At 38.7% G+C, this 19,463-nt stretch overlaps 2 protein-coding genes across 5 annotated transcripts in view; one reads left to right on the top strand and one right to left on the bottom strand.

Annotated features, from left to right (window-relative positions):
- Positions 1–3,314, top strand: part of LOC130918914 (uncharacterized) — a 59,064-nt gene extending 55,750 nt beyond the window's left edge. For 2 of the 3 annotated variants that reach the window (XM_057841154.1, XM_057841152.1), the window contains one exon: positions 2,823–3,314. The gene's annotated coding sequence lies outside the window, so the exon portion shown is untranslated. The remainder of the gene's footprint in view (positions 1–2,822) is intronic. The other variant, XM_057841151.1, reaches the window with a different exon arrangement.
- The window catches only part of mydgf (myeloid-derived growth factor), a 33,649-nt gene extending 15,387 nt beyond the window's left edge, over positions 1–18,262 (bottom strand). Inside the window, exons 1-4 of one of the 2 annotated variants that reach the window (XM_057841156.1) lie at positions 17,950–18,262; positions 16,986–17,036; positions 16,701–16,762; positions 10,629–10,710 (exon numbers count right to left, since the gene is read on the bottom strand). In XM_057841156.1, coding sequence (XP_057697139.1) covers positions 10,629–10,710; positions 16,701–16,762; positions 16,986–17,036; positions 17,950–18,111 — 357 coding nt within the window. In that variant the 5' untranslated portion in view covers positions 18,112–18,262. The remainder of the gene's footprint in view (positions 1–10,628; positions 10,711–16,700; positions 16,763–16,985; positions 17,037–17,949) is intronic. The other variant, XM_057841155.1, reaches the window with a different exon arrangement.
- Between the last annotated feature and the right edge of the window lie 1,201 nt (positions 18,263–19,463).

The raw sequence follows: 19,463 nt of genomic DNA, 5'->3' as shown, positions 1-19,463 counted from the left end.
TGAAGATGATCCAACTAACTCCCTCGGCGAAAAGGTCTCAAATGTGCACCCTGTAAATCGATAAAAATTTCATATTTGATCCAAAATAACCGATTTCCTGTTGGGTTTGGAATATGGGTGTAAATGCTTTTTTGGAGCGGTTTTGGACAAGGTATAGACCCCCCGAAATTCATTGCTCTACGCTGACAGACCCTAATGTTATAGGCCAATTTTAAAATTTCAAGGGGGCGCCACTGAGCCATTTTGTAATATTTTTTTGCAACGTTGCAAAATTATCGAAATTTACAATTTTCCGGACGTATGTGCAAATTTTGGTGACTTTTCGTGCATGTTCAGGCCTCCAAATTGGCCGTTTTCATTTGCCCTGAAAAAAAAAAAAAAAAAAAAAAAAAATAATCCTTTGCAAAACAATAGGGCCTTCGCACGCTTAGTGCTCGGGCCCTAAAAATAATCCTTTGCAAAACAATAGGGCCTTCGCACGCTTAGTGCTCGGGCCCTAAATATGATCCAATAGGGAAATGGCAGATTGCAATACAGTGCCCTCCATAATTATTGGCACCCCTGGAAAATATGTGTTTTTTTTAGCTTCTAGTTTTTTTTTTAATTCAAAGAATATGGGACCTTAATGCAAAAAAAAGAGGAAAAATCCAACCTTCAATACAAGTGCATTCATTCAGTGGGGAAAAAAATCCCACATAAAGAAGAAATTATTTGACATCAAATAATATGTGTCACAATTATTAGCACCCCTGGTGTTAATACTTTGTACAACCCCCTTTTGGCAACATAACAAGGTCCGGGGACTGAGATGGCCATGGGAGGAGCTTGATTTTGTGTCTGGTGAACCATTTCAGAGTAGATTTGGCCATATGTTTAAGGTCATTGTCTTGCTGAAAGACCCAGTGACGACCCATCTTCAGCTTTCGGGCAGAGGGCAACAGATTTTGATTTAAAATGTCCTGGTATTTCAAAGCATTCATGATGCCATGCACCCTAACAAGGCTCCCAGGGCCTTTGGAAGCGAAACAGCCCCACAGCATCACTGACCCATCCCCATTCTTCACAGTGGGTATGAGGTGCTTTTCAGCTTGCGCATCTTTCGTGGCACGCCAGACCCACTTAGAGTGTTTGTTGCCAAAACGCTCAATCTTGGTCTCACACAAAAATACAGCCTGGGACCGTTTGCTTTGGTCAGATGAGATGGCCATCTCAGTCCCCAGACCTTGTTTTGTTGGCAAAAGGGGGTTGCACAAAGTATTAACACCAGGGGTGCTAATAATTTTGACACACATTATTTGATATCAAATAATTTCTTATTTATGTGGGATTTTTCCCCACTGAATGAATGCACTTGTATTGAAGGTTGGATTTTTCTCTTTTTTCCATTAAGGTCCCATATTATTTGAATTAAAAAAAAATATTAGAAGCTAAAAAACACATCTTTTTCAGGGGTGCCAATAATTATGGAGGGCACTGTATATTGTGCAATGCTCATCAAATGTTATGTTTACAGATGAATGAAAAACAGAAAACAGTCAAACTAATTCTCTTCATTACTTGCTACTGCAAACAATTTTCAGAAATTTTAGCTAGCTAGCTTTTGTAACTTACAGTGGTACCTCGACATACGATCGCATCAACATTGACATAAAATTTGACTTGTGATAGCATGCTCGAAATACGACAATTTATGACCGAGTCTCAGTTTAATTTTTTTCCGCAAGATGAACGCACGTCGGATTTTCTTGTAAGAGAAATCAACATGGGTCCCAAAAACTTTGGTGCAGGTGGTGAAAAAAGGAAAAATGTGAGGCTTACTATCGAAATTAAGGAGGAAATGATAGAAAAATATGAGCGTGGTGCGCGTGAACTGGCTCGATAATACGGCCAGATTTTGTCAACGATCTCAGCGGTCCTCAAGCAGATGTATCCTTTTTTAATCCACCCACTGCCTCCTCCGACCTCCGTTTAACAGTCTGGATAAGGTGACGATGAAAAAGCGTTTTAATCTCCGATTTATTATTATTGTAACGTCAGCAAGGAAGTCGCCAGCTTCGTCAGGTTTTTACTCATTTATTTCAGAATATGTGCAACATAACACAGCTACTGTCCACCATAGCTGCCAACAACAACTGTTCAGGAACAGCATGCAAAACACAACCGTTACATTAGAACCCGATTCGTAATATTATTATTACTATTATTACTCTGATTTGTATTTATAATTTATTTGCTTATCTATGTGTAATTGATGTCTGTAATTGTACCTACAGTATTTATTACAGATTTAGCATAGTTTTGGGGCTGTGGAACGAATTAATCGAATTATAATGTTAGTGTATGTAATGTATAATTCTAATGTGAAAATCCCGCACGACATACGACCATTTTGACTTAATACATATCTGACATTTATAGCAACTGTGTGAAAATCAGTTAAACAAAAATCGTGAAATGGTTGTATTTGCATCTGGCACGCCCAATTCAATTAAGTACCTAGTATTCATTGCCTATAGTTATGGCTCCCTTCAAACAAGAATTGTCCATAAATGTGAACTTGACCTGCGACGTCACAAGGTCAGATGGCGTTTGTGGGGGGGTCAACAAAATAAATGAATAATCATGAAGTATTTCTCAAAAAGATTCACGCAATATATTGAAAAGCGATCAATATATGTATTGTGTCATTTCTTATCACAATGTACTGATAATATTGCCCAGCTCAGGATAAAAGTGTGACAAGGTCAATGGGTGTAGCCAAGAGTTGTTTGTGTACTCAATTATTCAGGTTATTTCTTTGTGTGCATGTCTGTGGACCACAGCAGGTGGGGGCAACACCAAGAGAACGTCCTGAATGGTGGAAGGAGGCGTGGCCACAACAATCGCTCAGGAAGACAGTCCAAACACGACCTTCCCTTCATGAAACCCAAATAAAGTTTCAACCTTTTTTTCTCTCTTCCTCATCTCTGCCTGATTTCATTTGTTGTTTGGGATGTATGGCGGTTACAACCCGAGGGTGATAAAACGGGTTTCCATGGAGACAAGTGAAGGAAGATGAGGTGAAAAATGAGACAATAAATCAAAGGGAAAGCAAAGTGGTGGTGCTGATGATGTGCGTCATTCACTTTGGCTCAGTAATGTAAAGCCAACCTATTAGAGACTTAATCTTATCACGCCTGAAGAATAATTAATAAAAATGCAGTGTAACTTATAAATAGTGCATCTCTGGCAACGCATAATTCACGTTCATGGCCCGCATCAAAGCCAGCACAGAATGTCTAGCTTTGTTTGAATAATTAAAAAAAAAAAAAAAAACACCACTGGGCTATAACATTAGGCACAACTGCCCAATTTATTACCGTGCTTCACAAGATTTTTGAGCCAAGTAGTTGAGAATCTCTGACTTAGTGACATCCAATACAGGAAAGTAAAATCTTGATCATTCTTCAGTTTTAACACTGTGCAGCAGATTTTTATAACATACACGTATATGAATAAATTGCATCTAATACCAATATGAGCATCCAATAACACATTAGCTCTGAGTAGTGTTTAGCTTTGATGTGTAGCGTGAACATTACTTGCTAAAAACAAGTTCAAATGAACTACAACTAACCGACTTGTTCCTAAAACATCTCAACAGCCCAGAGCAGGGGTCGTCAACAGGCATCTATTGAGCCGCATGTGGCTCTTTAGCGCTGCCCTAGTGGCTCCTTGGAGCTTTTTCAAAAATGTTTGAAAATGGAAAAAGATGGGGGAGGGAAATATATTTTTGTTTAAATATTGTTTCTGTAGGAGGACAAACATGACACAAACAGTCTTAATGTTTTCCAATGCTGTAAAAATGTGTAGAATAAATATTACATTTCAACATTTCGGTCAACGAAGATTTGAGTCATAGTCTGCGACAGACATTTCTATCAGCAGGGCGGCTGTTGTAAACAAACTGGCGACTGTGTGATGGGCCATGGATGCCAAAGAGGAAAAGAGAAAAATAATTCAGGAGTACAGAGGATTCAATGTTTCTTGGGCCTAATCAATTGCATTCATTGCCAATGCGGAAGGATTGTCTGAATGTTTGCTCTGTAGTGAGAAGTTGTCAAATCACAAAAAGAGTGATTACGCGTTACATGTACTCAGTTACATTTGCTTGAGTAACGTTTTAAGAAATTATACTTCTAAGAGTAGTATTACTCAGCTACTTTGGGCTACACAAGAGTTGCTACATTTTTCCTCTTTATTCTACATATTAGATTTACCATTTTTTTCGCCAGCAATGCCAAGAGGAGGGACGTGCCTGGTGTATTACCAGAGTGGCTGTAAAGATTTCACCAATGAGATGTTGCAACAATAATCACATGACTTCATTATACCAATCAGACCCAAGCTTGCCGTTCTATCTTCACGCCAGCATGTTCCATCATGTGGTGTCTTTAAAGCACCGTGAAAAAATGAAGTATTTGATATAGAGCGCTCCCCTCAACATGACTCGGAAGCGTGGATTTTAACCTCTTTCCCAGTTTTTATTTGGCACCGACTAACCAAAGAAAACCGGAGATATGACACTTTTAATTTCATAATAGCAAATATGAAGGAACTCTTCACAATTCAAACGCGGAACTATTTTCTCCACCAGAGGGCAGTCATGCACTTTGGATGAATGATGCTTCATTAATGTAGTTTATTTTTCTCTCGTCAGAAAATGATTTTTTGGGGGATATTTTTTTGGCTTAACGTGGTTATGTAATGGGTTATTGTTCAGTTTCATTATAACAACAGTCCGTATAGATAACTTTGTGCTCAGAAAAAAAAAATACCATTGTTTAAAAAAAAAAAAATCCAACAAAAATATAAGCAGTTACTCACAATGTTACTCATTACTTGAGTATTCTTTTCACCAAGTACTTGTTTACTTGTACTTGGGCACATTTTTTGGACGACTGCTTTTAGTTTTACTTGAGTAATATTATTTCGAGGTAACGGTACTCTTACTTGACTAAAATATTTGGCTACTCTACCCACCTCTGGTAATGTGAAGAGACATTTCCAGGTAAGGCATACTACATTTGCAGCAGAGTACCCAGTTGGGAGTGAGAGAAAAAGTGCGATTGCATTACTTCTGGAGAAATTAGAGGAGCACAAAAACAGATTTAAGAAGTGGATTGCATCTCCAAACTACACTAGCGCTGCAAGTTTTGTTGCAACCTGGGAGATAGTAAAGCGTGGAAAACCGTTCACAGATGGTGACTAGTAAATGAAGAAGTCATTCATCAACATATTAGAACACCTAATTGCAGACTTCAAAAACAAAACTGAAATAATACAGCAAATCAAAGACATGCCTTTCTCCGCTAAGACAGTGAAAGATCGGGCCATAAAAATGGCAGGCAACATCACCGCCTCGGCAAATCAAGGACATTAATAATTCAGCACCAGCGTTCTCAATTGCCTGTGATGAGTGGTGTGATGTGATCGATATCGAACACAGTGCACTTTTATGCAGGTACGTGAACTCTGATAATACTGTATATTTACCTTTTCAAAAGGGGGCTGTTTTAGTTTTTAAAAATACAGGCTGCGTTTTGTTGCACTATATGTTGGTTGCCCAGATAAGGGTCACGTTATGCACATTCTATTTTGTTGTTTTTTTCGAATCTTCAAAATAAAAAATTATACCAAAAATTGGATTTCTAACCAATGAAACTTAATCTCTTATTATTGTAATGAAGTTAAACTTGAGGTGGCATCATACAACAGAGTAGTCATGTGGTGCGTTATTTGTTATCAATAGGATGCACTGCAGGGAATATAAACATCTAATCATGAAGGCTCATTATGAATTTGTAGCCAATTTACCGGTAGTCATTTTGATAGTAAGCTAATATAGCTAATATAGATACACACAGAATGTGTTGCCTTCACTATAAGCAGGGGTGCACATAAGTGGTCCGCATGCGCGCATGCGTACTGGACGTAGACAAACGCGCGGGCCCTCAACGGATTCCATACGCTTTTGCATACCGATGGCTGACCACTGTTTTTGCGGCGGACACGAGAAAATCACTTCTCAAAATGTCAAAGAGGCAGGCCCCACTGAGTACCGGTAATTATTTCCGTGTTCCCCCACCCCCGTCAAAAGAAAGACAGACGAGAGAGACGTCACCGGAGCTACCGAAAAAAAGGACTTTTGCTGAAAAGTGGCTGCAGGAGGTAGGTACCATGGCTAGAAGCAAATGATGCTTGCACGGAAATGTGGTACAAAATTTGCCGTGAGAATTCCAATGTCGCTAATAAAAGCAGCGCATTTTATGTAGTAGGGTCAAAGAATTTCAGCCATCCAAACTTTGAAAAGCATGAAAAAAACAGAGCATGTGGCACTTAAGCAAACTATTGATGTCAGACAGCACCCCACTCGCCCTGCACAGCGCTATGCACTGACAAACATGTTTTTGCTCGCATTTCACAAAGCTAAACATGTACGTTCAATTAGCTCTTATGAGGAGGAGGGCATCCCACTTTTACAAAGGCTTGGAGTTAATGTGGGAGCCGCATAATGCCCTTTATTTTGAATTGGTGTTTTTATGTTTATTTCTTTACATTTCACTTCGAAGTAATGGCAATTTTGTTGTGCCAGTTGATGTTAATCGAGCATTAATTGTTAATATAATTAATTAAAGGTAATTGGCTCTAAGTAAAGCTTGTCATAATTTTATCGCATCAGGCGGGTCGGCTCTCAAGCTCAATGAGGACCAAGTCACATCTCCAGGTCCTCCTCTGAGAACCTAGGCAAAAAAATTATGTGCACCCCTGACTATAAGGCTTATATAAGGCTTTTAATTTTTTGCAGCTCCAGACATATTTGTTCTTTGTTATTTTGGTCCAATATGGCTTTCAACATTTTGGGTTGCCAACCTCTGACCCAGAGGCATGATAAGTGAAACCGAACAGCCCGTATGCCTTCCACTGGCTAGCTCTGCACCTACAGGCAAATTCTCATAACCCCAGAGACATGATCAGCTCACCCAAAGAGCGCACATGCCCTCTACTGGCTAACTTGGAACCTAATGGAAACAACAAGTCCACAAAAAAATAATCTAAATAATCCATTAAATGAATAATTTAAAAAAAAATAGTAATAAATTAAGAATCAAGCTCCGAGGATCAGATCTTGTAAAATCCTAGTATAGATCTACCAAATTTCATTCTAATCTGTACACGTATAACAGGAGTAGGAATAGTTTGTGTTCTCAGCAAAGCGAGTGAGACCTTGAGCCCTCCCTCCGAGCAGTCTAAAAATCATATCAAGTAACGTTGGGAAAGCTCAGTATGATTTAAACTACCCATTTCCAACATCGGCAGCTCATAAACATGCACTTGTAACTTATTTGCATCATTTCACACTTGATGACTGGACATTGGACAGGCATTTTGCGTACCAAAAACTATGTTCAAGTAATAGAAAAGTCCATTCTCCATATAATGTCCCTAATAAAGTAATACCTTGCCGGCAGTATCACTCAAAACCGAACATTACCATCTTTATGAATCTAGGCAAACTTAGGCAAGCGTAAAGCACAGACATCTTAAGCCTTGTTGTACTGCCAAGCTGGAGGCGTCCTTATTTACAGGCTACACGAAGAACACAAAAAGTTCATCCTCAGTGCCGCTTTGCTTTGATTGTGTGACATTTGTGCAGACTCTGTACTTTCTAAACCTCCTCAGAGTGTGGGGAAGCACTTTGATCAGCACAATGAAGGGGGCTGGGATCAGTACGGCGAACATCCGATGTAATAGCAAGTCGAAACTGTCACCGGATCTTGTGTCTTTGCTATAGCGGTGAATTGGTGTCAGCTTTTTATTGTCCAATACTTGTGCAGTGCCAGCTGATCACACGCTATTGGTGGGGGACGCTGACTAGGCACAAATTTATTATAACTCAAAAAAATTTACTCTACTGGTGCACTAGCAAAACCAATGAAAGCATTTCTAAAGAGGCCATATTATAGAAACTTGACTTTTGATTTGTATAAACAATTCCTTGGCCCAACAAAACACTATAAAGTGTCAACACGATGGAAACTGAACTGTCACTCCCCGATTGTGACGGGCTACTGGATCGCGACGCATTGCTGCTGTACATGCACAAAATGACATCACTTCCTCTCCTCTCTCTAACTTGCCATGATGCCCCTAAGGTGTTAAATTCCGACATATAAAAACATTATATTGTATAAAATATATAAATATAAAATTATATGTCTGAATCTCTCGCATTTATAAGCATAAAACCAACAAAAGACGTGAAATAACGAAGTCACGTGACCACCCAGTTGCAATTGGGTAGCCGTACTGCGCATGCGTGTTAAAATTCTTCTTGTGATTCATGCCGGGTTGCAAGCAACTTTCAGGTGCATATCGGCACCTAATGTACAAGAATGTGCAGCACCCATTCCTCCACCCTATTGATCTATACATCAACGTAATGTCTTTCAAGAATATAAAAAGTCGAAATCACAGAGGTCGACATTGTTGCAAATGCCTTGACTGCTTTGTTTGGTGTAGCTCCATCTGTACGTTCTCTACCTCCTCTGAAGAGGGACTTCATTGCATTCTCAACCTTGTTGGCTAGGAGGCTAATTCTTTTGCGATGGAAATGTTCAGTCCCGCCTACGCAAGGCTATTGGATCAAGGAGATGCTGTATTTTCTCAAATTGGAGAAAATCAAACTGACACTCTGTGGATCATTTGAGTCCTTTGAGAAAACTTAGAACCCCTTTTCATCATATGTTAGAAGCACAGATTGTAATTTTGATGTGGATTCTTACACTATGCCTGGGAAACGTTATATATGTGTACATATTTGTTTCTGATCGGTGTTCTTCTCCCCCTTAAAGGGGAATAATAATGGGGTTGGTTCTTCAATAGCTTTTTTTTTGGTGTGTTTTTTTTTGTTTGTTTGTTTGTTTGTTTGTTTTGGGTGGGTGCGTGGGGTTGTTTTGTTTGGTTTGCGGGGGAAAAAAAGGCTCAAAAATGTTTTCTTTCCTATTTTTACTACAAGGTATGGACTCTTAATAGTTTACAAGTTAGATATCCGAACAAAGGACTTTTTGACTAGACATGTGCCTATTACCGGTTTTAAGGTAAACCGTGGTATGAAAACGTCGAGGTTTCAAAACCGCAAAAATTTTCCGTTATACCGTACCTAAGGAATTAGCTACTTTCTACGTCCCAAAAATGCATGGAGAAATCTCTCGCTTGCAGCTGCAAGGCTCATCCCTCTCCCACCGGTTGTTATTCAGTGTCAGTGAGTCAGCTGTGCTATGGCTGGAGGAGGTGAAACTCCTGAACTTTTTCCACTATTGAAGAAAATGAAATCGCTGGTATGGGAATACTTCGGAAGCAGAAAAGTTACAGACGGGCACTGCTTAGAGGAGGAGGGCCAACCGACATGTGAAACATATTTGCAGAGGGTGGCTGCCGAGGAGGCAATACCTCCATTTGATTTCGCATTTACACAAACTTAAAGGTCAATAAACACCGTCATAAACATTTCCCAACAGCTACGAGAGTTAACTACAGTGTGTTTAGTGTGTCTGGCGGGGGTAAAACATATGTTGTTTTTTTGTTTTTTCGTCTGTGTTGAGAAAGACTGTGTGTGTATAACGTAAAGCAAGATATGAGTCATACACGCCTCCTTTTTATGGAAAATGATACAATTATTTTTGTTCTTATGGTAATAATTTTGAGCTGTGGCTGTGAGTTTAGGCTCACCTAAAGGAATGCATTTATTTAAATTTTATTTAGAATATTTTGTTATTTTTTTAAATTCAACTTAACATTATACTCATGTTCCAATTTGCTAATATGTTTTGAAAAATAAAAATGCTGCTCAATGGAAAAAAACATAAAAAATTCAAACCCAGGAATCTCAAAGTAACACATTTTAGAGCTGTAATTGCAATACCGTGAAACCGTGATATTTTGGTTTAAGGTTATCATACCGTCAGAATATCATAACGGCACATGCCTAATTTGAACGCATAATCATTGGATGCTGTCTTACGAGTCATTTCTAAAAAATATCACCCCCCAAAAATAATACTAAATAAAAAAAAGCAGAATGTTTTTTTATCGTTTAACCTAACACATAAATATCAGTAGCTGCCATCACCGCTCGAGAGGAAGTGACGTTGTTTCGTGCATGCACAGTACCAATCCATCGCGATCCGGTAGCCCGTCACGATCGGGTAGTGACATTAGCAGCCAATCTTTTGTTATCCCAATCATGAAACGTGCAGGAATGTGGTATGCTGTGGCCAATCTGAAAAATATGGCTAATTTCACTTGTCAAACCTTGGATTATTTTGATTAAAGCATATCGCAATATGTTATTATAACATTATTTGTGAACAATTTAAAATTGTGAAAATAATGCATCACTGCGGTTTTATTTCAAATCCAAACGTCCGTGTCAATCAAATGTGTGGTCGTACACACATGCAAAACCATTTAAAAATAACTTATACTCCTTAGTCTTTGACCAAGTAGTTGTGCACCTAACACCGGACAATTCATGTTTGTCAACTTGAAAAGACAACAATGACACAAAGTGGTTTGTTTATACTTACGAAAGCATTTGCATATTCAACTTTGGTTCCCTTCAACTCCATTTTGAAAGCAGTGAAAAACAAGTATGATTTCCCTGTAGGCCTTTGTAGAGAAAACAAACAAAATGATTAGTTGTCATGCATATTACTTCATTTGCATACATTAATTTGTGTAACTAAGGATGGACAATAACGGATTGTTAATTAAACGATTGATTGATGTGATTGGTGTTTAGCTCATTAATTGCCAAAGATGTAAAGTCACAGTTCTGCTTGATATTTTTTGGTTTCACAAAAAGTTACATTCACTCAGTTTTTTTAAGTAAAGTACTTCGCAAAATGTATTGAACGGTCCATTGATAATTATTAAATAAATTAAAACAATATAATTATAAACTTTTTCTGGTGAAACAAAGGAATCTACCGTTTTCTTTCGGTAGATTGGATGTATATAATAACAGAAAAAGACTGTTCTGATAGGGGGACTTGAAAGATTTGTCCAAATCCTCCAAAACTGTTGGCACTTAAGTGGGCATTTTTCCCCCCAAAAACTGCTGGTATTAAATTACTTCATTGTGTCTTGAAGCAATTAGAGCGCACTATTTTTTTAATGTATACTTTGTATTTGAAAGAACAACAAGTTGTCGCTAAGGCCTACATCATGAAAACCTCCCATAACACAATTGCTGTAAGCTCTATTGTTTCTCAGTTTAAAGCAAGAGGGAAAAAAGGGCTTCCACACCCTTTTCCATGTTGCAGTAATTTACATTTCTGGTTCAGTGGTTGATGTCATTCGTACTCTTCTGTGCTGGCATCACATAAAAAATAAATAAATAACAATGCAAGACCGAATGCTTTCAAGAACTCAGCTGAAGTCACATGAGAATGGATTACTTCAACGCACAAGCATGTCTTTGGTGCGTGGCTGGAAGTCAAAGTACTTGAAAAAAAATCCCACAAAAGCGTGTGGAAAACTAGAAAGCAGCACAGCTGCCTTGCTAAAAGTATTTTGATTAAATCTTAATTTAAAAAAACAAACACACACAAAGGCTGCCAAAACATGTTTTTCTTTTTTAATCAGCTGCTAGTTTTTCAGTCTTCTAATATAACACAAAAACATTCAAACAGGGATTTTTTTTTTTTGTTCAATTACCACAGGAACCTCCCCTAAACTGGAAGTTTCAGGGGTGACATTAACCTAGAAGTAGCATGTTAACTTTTTCATGCATATTTGATCCCCCCCCACCCCCCAACATTGATTACATTCATAATGGAGAAAGCAACTTTTGAAAGCTGTCCACAGGGGTGATCACTGCCCCTCATTCATTACACAGTGGAACCTTGACATACGATCGCTTCGACACAATCTTTTTGACATCCGATACAAATTTTACTCGCCATTTGTTTCGACATTCGACGACATACTCGAAATACGACGATTTATGACAGCGACGCAGTTTCTTTGTTTTCCCGCAAGACAGATGCATGGCGGATTTTCTTGTGTTAGAAATCAACATCTGTTCAAAGAATGTTAGTGCAGGTGATGAAAAATGGAATGTTAGTGCAGGTGATGAAAAATGGTGAAGGTTATCATTGAAATGATGATAGAAAAATATGAGTGTGGTGTGCCGTCCGTGAACTGGCTCGACAATACGGCCGTAGAATGTCTACGATCTCAACATTCCTCCTCAGACCTCCGTTCGCCAGTCTTTATAAGTTAAGGTGACAATTATTATTGTGGTAACACTGCCAAAAAAATCGCCAGCTTCGTCAGGTTTTTAATTATTTATTTCCGAACTTGCGCAACACAACATGCCTACTGTCCGCCACAGCTGAACAAACTGAAAGTAAAATCTACTCTCTCATTCTGTCAAGTCAGCCCCGCAGTGCATTGAGGTACACCACGCAAAACACATCTGCCACATTAGAACCCTATTGGTTACATTATTACTAGTGTTGCACCGATACCATTTTTTGGCCCCGATACCGATACCAATACCTGGCTGTGCAGTATCGGCCGATACCGATACCACCCCGTTATATATATACAGTGGGGAGAACAAGTATTTGATACACTGCCAATGGGAAATGGCAGTGTATCAAATACTTGTTCTCCCCACTGTATATATATATATATATATATATATATATATATATATATATATATTTTTTTTTTTTTTTTCCCCAAAGAGCTACATAATTGGATGTGAAATCATTCTATCAAGGCTTTGTCAGGCTGTTGCTTACCTTTGCAAAATAGGAAAAAGACTAGTACAAAGTGAATAGTCTACTAAACCCTAGTAGACAATAGTTGAATAAACCTTTGGCTCTCAAAGGCCAAAATAGTGCTACATTTGTGAAATTAATAAAACATGTATAATGCTAGCCCAACAGTAAGAAAGTAAAAATAAATTCATAATAATAAACTCTGAATGAACTGAATAAACTTTTTTAAACCTCTCAAAGGCCAAACAGTGCAACTTTCATGAAATTACTGTCACATTCTGCTGCTGGTTAGACTGTGTTTTGTTGCTGGGCTGGTCGTGGGGGCGTTCCTGACGTCGCACCTGAATCCAATGCAGGCTCATCAGCGCAGCATTTAAGCACGGGTGGTCTCAAAGATATTTGCCTTGCTGATCGCAATTTGACATCTCGCACTAGAGTCTCGCTACATTTGCTTGTTACGGACCTGCATTGGGTTTTTTTCTGTTAGTGTGCTGCTCTCGTTTGTATCCTCTACCATGTGCAGCCATTTGAGTGTTTTTATTTTGGCTTTTTGGCTCGCTGTCTATCGTCTTAGTTAACCTTCGAGTTTGTAGTATTGAGCTCCTGCTGTCACGGGGTCCTTTTGTTATTTCTTCTATCCTGCGATCACGTGTTATTTTTTTGTTTGCAATCATTAAACTCTTGTACGTATCCCCCGCTTGTTGTCTGCTTCGAGGTTCAACCTTGTTTCCGCATTTGCGGACGCTAACAATTAAAAGTAATAATAATTGACCACAGCATCCCGTCTCTCTATTAGCCTCCTTTTTTCGGGAGGGGGGGGGAGTCCCTTATTTATATTTCTGAAAGGTGGCAACCCTACTTTGGAAACAGTTCCCAAATTACTGCGGCATTTCTTACAGGAAAACACAATAAAAGTAAAGTAGACGTAGTGAACTGACCAGAGATTGTTGCTCCGATCCAGCGCCCTTCCTCTGGATAGCAGTCCTGCTCTTGCAGGCTCAAACTCGTTGTGTTCGTTCACATTTCGTCTTCAAATGTTTTATCAGGTTCGAGGTATTGAAGTTGGCCGATTTAACTCCACATCTGGAAACTTTCAGGCCGCAAATCTTGCATGCAGCCATTGATTTTAATCGACGTGATTTCTATTTTGAAATACTGCCCGACCGCCACCATTTCTCCTGGTTTCTCCATATGAAAAAGCGGCCTTGTCATTGGTTAGGAGTGGCTACTGGCCCGCTCTCAATGGTCTGGAGTAGGCCAATAGCGATAGCTGCTTGGTGTTCACGTGTCATCACACAAAGGTGAGACATGTCACAGAGACTGAGTGTAGTGAGCGCCAGGAGGGAAAAAAGGCTGCGGTCAAATGTTATAATAATGGACCGGTAAATGGTATCGGCGCCGTCTTTGCTGGTACTCGCCGATACCGTTACCACCATTTCGGGCTGGATCGGCGCCCCCTGCCGATACTAGTATCGGTATCGGTGCATCTTTAATTATTACAGGAATTATTATTATTATTATTATTATTATATATTCCGATTTTTATTAATAGTCTATTTGTTTTGCTCTGTTTAATTGCTATTTGCAATAGTACCAGTTGCATTTATTAAGGATTTAGTGTAGGTTTTCAGGCTGTGGAATGAATTAATGGAATTATAATGTATTATTATGGGAAAATCCTGTTCAACATACGACCATTTCGACTTACAAACAAGGTCCTGGAACGGATTAACTTTCAGGCATGAAAATAGGTTGGGGTAAAAAAAAAAAAAAAGGTGAGACGGGTGTGGAGGAAATATGTTCTGGTACACTGTACAACTAGGGCTGTCCCAAACGACTTAATTTTCTCCCAATTAGTCAGCCGACCATTTTTACGATTAGTCGACTAATCTAAAAATCCCCCCCCCCCTTTTTTTTTTTAACTAATTTAGCACTGAAATTTTTTATCACACTTATTAATTCACAAAAACATTTTGGAACACTTAAATTCATTCATTACAAATAAACATGTAAATAACAACAATAAATCGCAAATAAACAATGACGTCAAATGCTCATAGCATTAACTAGTGCAAAAGAATGGAATGTAAACAGATTCAGAACACTAACTTCGCCTTTCGAAATTCTTTAAAAAAAATATCGAGCATTAATATTATAGTATACTACTGCCGTATTGGCCTGAATATAAGACAGTGTTTTTTGCATTGAAATAAGACTGAAAAAGTGGGGGTCGTCTTATATTCGCGGTCTAGATATTATACACATTCACGACGCTAGATGGCACCAGGTATCATTGAAGTGATGTTCTGTCATGACAGATCCCAGCTAATCTCAAGTTTAACCAATTTGCATTATTTTATTGCAATGATTTTCCTTATTCAGATTTGTTTCAAGACTACAGTTACAGTTAGAGTTAGACTTCACTTCGATGGTTAATGCAGTTATTGCAATTTTGTTGTTTTATCACAATAGATTTAATTATTTACATTTCATTTACTGTAATTATTTTCTGTATAAAAATTAATTTGTTGTTCAAAAAGTCTTTTCAAACTTGAGTCTTGAAAAAGAGGGGGTCATCTTATAATCAGGGCTGTCTTACATTCGGGCCTATACGGTATGTATAATAGTCGTATAATAATTATTCATTGCCAATCAGATTTTTCATAAAGGGTGTAATTTTAAAGCTATTCTTCGTGTAGAATCTGAATTCTGCAGTATGTGGGATTAACTCCAGATTTTATTATTTATATGACAAACATGATGTGCTTTTATTTTGAAATGATCACCAGAAGTACGTTCGCTAAACTGCTAACAGGAAGCTTTACACTCTGCACAAAAAGTTCTTTTTATCATTACCATTGCATGTGGTGTCGGTAATCAATTTTTTTTTTTCATTTTTTTCGTTTGCAAATGCTGTTAAGCAGCCATTTTTCTAGTTTGAAGTGTCACCTTTTAACTGCAAGTTTGCATTTTAGAGGAGACTGCAAATGTTTTATAGCAGGCTAAAGTAGGTTGGCTTTTTTCCCCATTAGCCTCAATGTAGCAATGATAATGTTAACGGGTTTAATATACGAGTAAATGTGTTTCCTTATTTTGTATGTCTGAACTTTAATTCTACGGTGTGTTGATTACCAATAAACATCTGTGAAAAGAACTGGAGTCTCATATGCCATTAACACGCACGTGTACACGCACACACAAATGAATGCATGCACGCACGCGCCGATAAAATGCAGCCGGGAAAATTACCACCCTCAGTTTTATTTACCGTGCGATAAATGGACTCATTGAATATCGCGACAGGCTTAACAACTTCAATAAAACACTTCTGGGCGACGGCGCTTTAGGTGTTCATTCCATGCCAATGTGTAGCCAAGTTTGGCATTGAAGAGACTGGACACAAAAGTGTACCCTCCTTTGTTTCATTGAAATAACTCAATATTTTGGCCACTCTTTGGTCACTTTTTTGGCTTTGTGCCGCTTTCCTCGCTGGAATATCAAGCGTCCGACATTTTTTTTTTTTTTTTTTTTAAATCTCCCGAAACCACCCCACACACACACACACAAATTTTCTCCTCGGATCTACACAATTCAAATAGGTCACCCTTTTTGACTTGAAAACAGTGAATTTCGCCGAAAGGTGAGAGATGTTCATGCATGAACTTTATATGTTGAGGTACCACTGTATTATTATTACTTGCACCTAAGCACCACTAAAGGAGGATATGTGTGAGGACAAATGACATTACTGCCATCTACAGGAAAACATGCAGCATTTCTTTGTGTTACTCTTTCTTAGTTTTTCCAAATTGCTAATACAGTCTGTAGGTCGTGTCTTGCATGCGTGTGTACATGTGTTGGCCTCACCTCCACACGGAGCAGGAAAAATGGGTTTTGTCATCACTGAGGCCCACACTCATTAACCAATTCTGAGGAAGGGAGACACAGACCTCGTCAGTGACATAGTAAATGAACTACTTTGTATGAAGAAATATGAAGAAGGCTTTGAGATGAAAAGGATGCCCAAAGAAAGAAATATTGGGAATATTTTTGATGGAAAGGCAGTCATAGCTTTTGTGCATCTTAATACTAAAAGAATGATGCAAGCACTGCAGCTTCCTGTGAAGGTGAAAAAGGTTGAGTGTCACTCACCTCGTTGGTTCCTCCTTGTGCGACAAATGAGAACGAGCATTCGTAACCCCCCTAAGGGGGGAGAAAAAAAAAGTAATGTTGACACCTTCAGCAACAGTGCATTAAAAATAACAATTTGAGCTTGTCTTGCTTTTGGGATGTGGTCTGGTTTAAATTGGACTGGTGAATTATTTTTAGGCTGTGTTCCGTTGTAAATTAGATTGATGAGTGAGTTACTCTGAGGATTAACTACCTCTATTATAGGTGTGATTGCAGGGCATTTATCCTGCAATCTGCAAATGAGTGATCTCTGCAAACTAATTACAATAATATGAAGTTCAAATCAATATAAAGGTGTGCTGGGTATCCATAACAAAATTAATTAATGGATTTAAAGGTTGATCAAATAAGACCCCAAAGTTAATGCAGCGCATTATTATCCTCGGCCAATGAATGGCATCTTTGTTGCAACCATCGACGTGTCAGTCGTTCACAGGCCACGACGTCATCAACCAGCGACAAAATGTAGTCCGATTTCATGTTCCAAGTAGTAAATATGACACCCAGAGCTTATTAACGTTTACTTTCAAGTGCTCCGGGGAAAAATAAACACAAAACACGGTCGAAACCCTCGTTAGGTGATGTAATTAGCATGATACAAGGGTACAGTAAAGGAATATGCTAAAAACTAGCATACTGATACAACAAAGATCCAGACTTTCAGGAATGCAGAACTTGATTTTCGTTGATTTTCCAAAACTAACGCCAAATAAGACTATCACAAAGCGAAAGTATTTGTCTTTAATGCACGTGATAAAGAAATTAACTTGTAGAAAAACACGTTTGTTGGTGGGTGGTTTTGAAAACACTAGTAAACTGATAACGTTTTAAATTTTATTCTCTCTCAATAATAATTACAGGATATTAATGATTCAGGTGCATGTTTCTCGTGCAAAAAAAAAAAAAAGAAAAAAGAAATACATACAATAGATTCGGTGAACTCGTACAACGTTCCTCCCGGTTTCACGTCAAACTCCACCGTTTTCGTTTGTTCACTCGAGGCATGGGCCGGGTAATGTGACAGAAGCACAACGAAGAAAAGACAAGCTGTCAAGTCAGTAACACGGATATTCTTTGTCGCAGGCATTTTACCCTTCTGTGTGTATTTAGTAAGAAGAGTGAGTACGGAGATGTAAAGACTAGTCAATTTATGTTATGAATGGCTGCTTCTTCTGTTTGTTTGTTTGGCGGCCGCAAACTGTCTTATGGTGCGTTATCGACCCCCACTGATGAGTCATATGAACTGCATTTATGTTTCTCCTTTTTAAAGGGAACGAGACTTAAGGCTCAAACACACTAGAAACGTCAACGACGATCCCGCCGCGATAACGCGCCAGTGACGCTCGGCTTCAATTTCCATAGGACGCGTTTCACGAGCAGCGCGTCTGTGGAGCGTCTCGATCGGTTCACGCGAGGATTGCAAGATCGCGCGAGAATAGCGGGTATTTAAAGGTAATAAAACAACACTTTGCCTTTCAGACCCCGCGTATTGGCCAGCTTTCTTTTTGAAAGAAAGAAGAAAAAAGAAGTCATGTGCTAAAGTAAAAAGCAATCCCAATGACAAAGATTTTAACATTTTTTTCTTATGAACATTTTTCTAAGCTTTATTGATGTTTTTTCTCAAGTTAAAGCACCACGCAGGAATTAATTTAATTGTGTAGCAGGATTTGTGTATTATTCGTATTAATTGCAGGTGTTTTAGCTCATTTCAGTTTATTTTATTTATATAGTAAGTAACGATTGCATATTATTTTGAAAATCGACCGGTGTTGTGCCGAAAAATAGCCGCCCCGGATGAAGTGCCCCCTCTGACGGGAACGCTTATTTATAACGCTTTATTGAGGTGAAAACATCAAATGCTTTCATGGACGCATTACAGCAATGGATTTACGACTGTAAAATCAGTTTTAAATAAATAAATTAGACAAAATACTAGTACTTCATTTTAGTAAGAAATCGTGCACTGGGCCACATAACCATCTTTGAACAGAAATGTATTAGTCTACAGATTTTCACGACCATATCTCAATGACAATCACACAGGTATGACATTTATTAGTTCAAGCAGAGTAAAATAATACATATATTCACGGTACAAAAAATCGTTTCCATGTCCATCGATTGGTAAGAAAAAGCTGCACGCGTGACGTGTGGGCGCTCAATAATAAAATAAATAAACAAATAAATCAAATAAACACTCAATAAAGCCTTATAAACAAGCGTTCCCGTCAGGGGGGACATTTCACGCGGGGCGACTATTTTTCGGCACAACACGTCTCGCGTCAAAAAACAAACTCTGCTGTTCTTTTCGCATGCGTCGCGTTTAGCGCTTCTGGGACGCGTCTAACACACGGACGCACTGCGACTGGTGTGCATTGGCTGATTGACTTTAACGGCCGCATTTCGAAGCGTAACCGCGGCGAGATCGTTGACGCGACG

This window comes from Corythoichthys intestinalis, chromosome 7, assembly GCF_030265065.1.
Source record: "Corythoichthys intestinalis isolate RoL2023-P3 chromosome 7, ASM3026506v1, whole genome shotgun sequence".
NCBI lineage: Eukaryota > Metazoa > Chordata > Actinopteri > Syngnathiformes > Syngnathidae > Corythoichthys > Corythoichthys intestinalis.
Note: the sequence above shows the minus strand (reverse complement) of the source record. Positions and strands in the feature narration are given on the sequence as shown.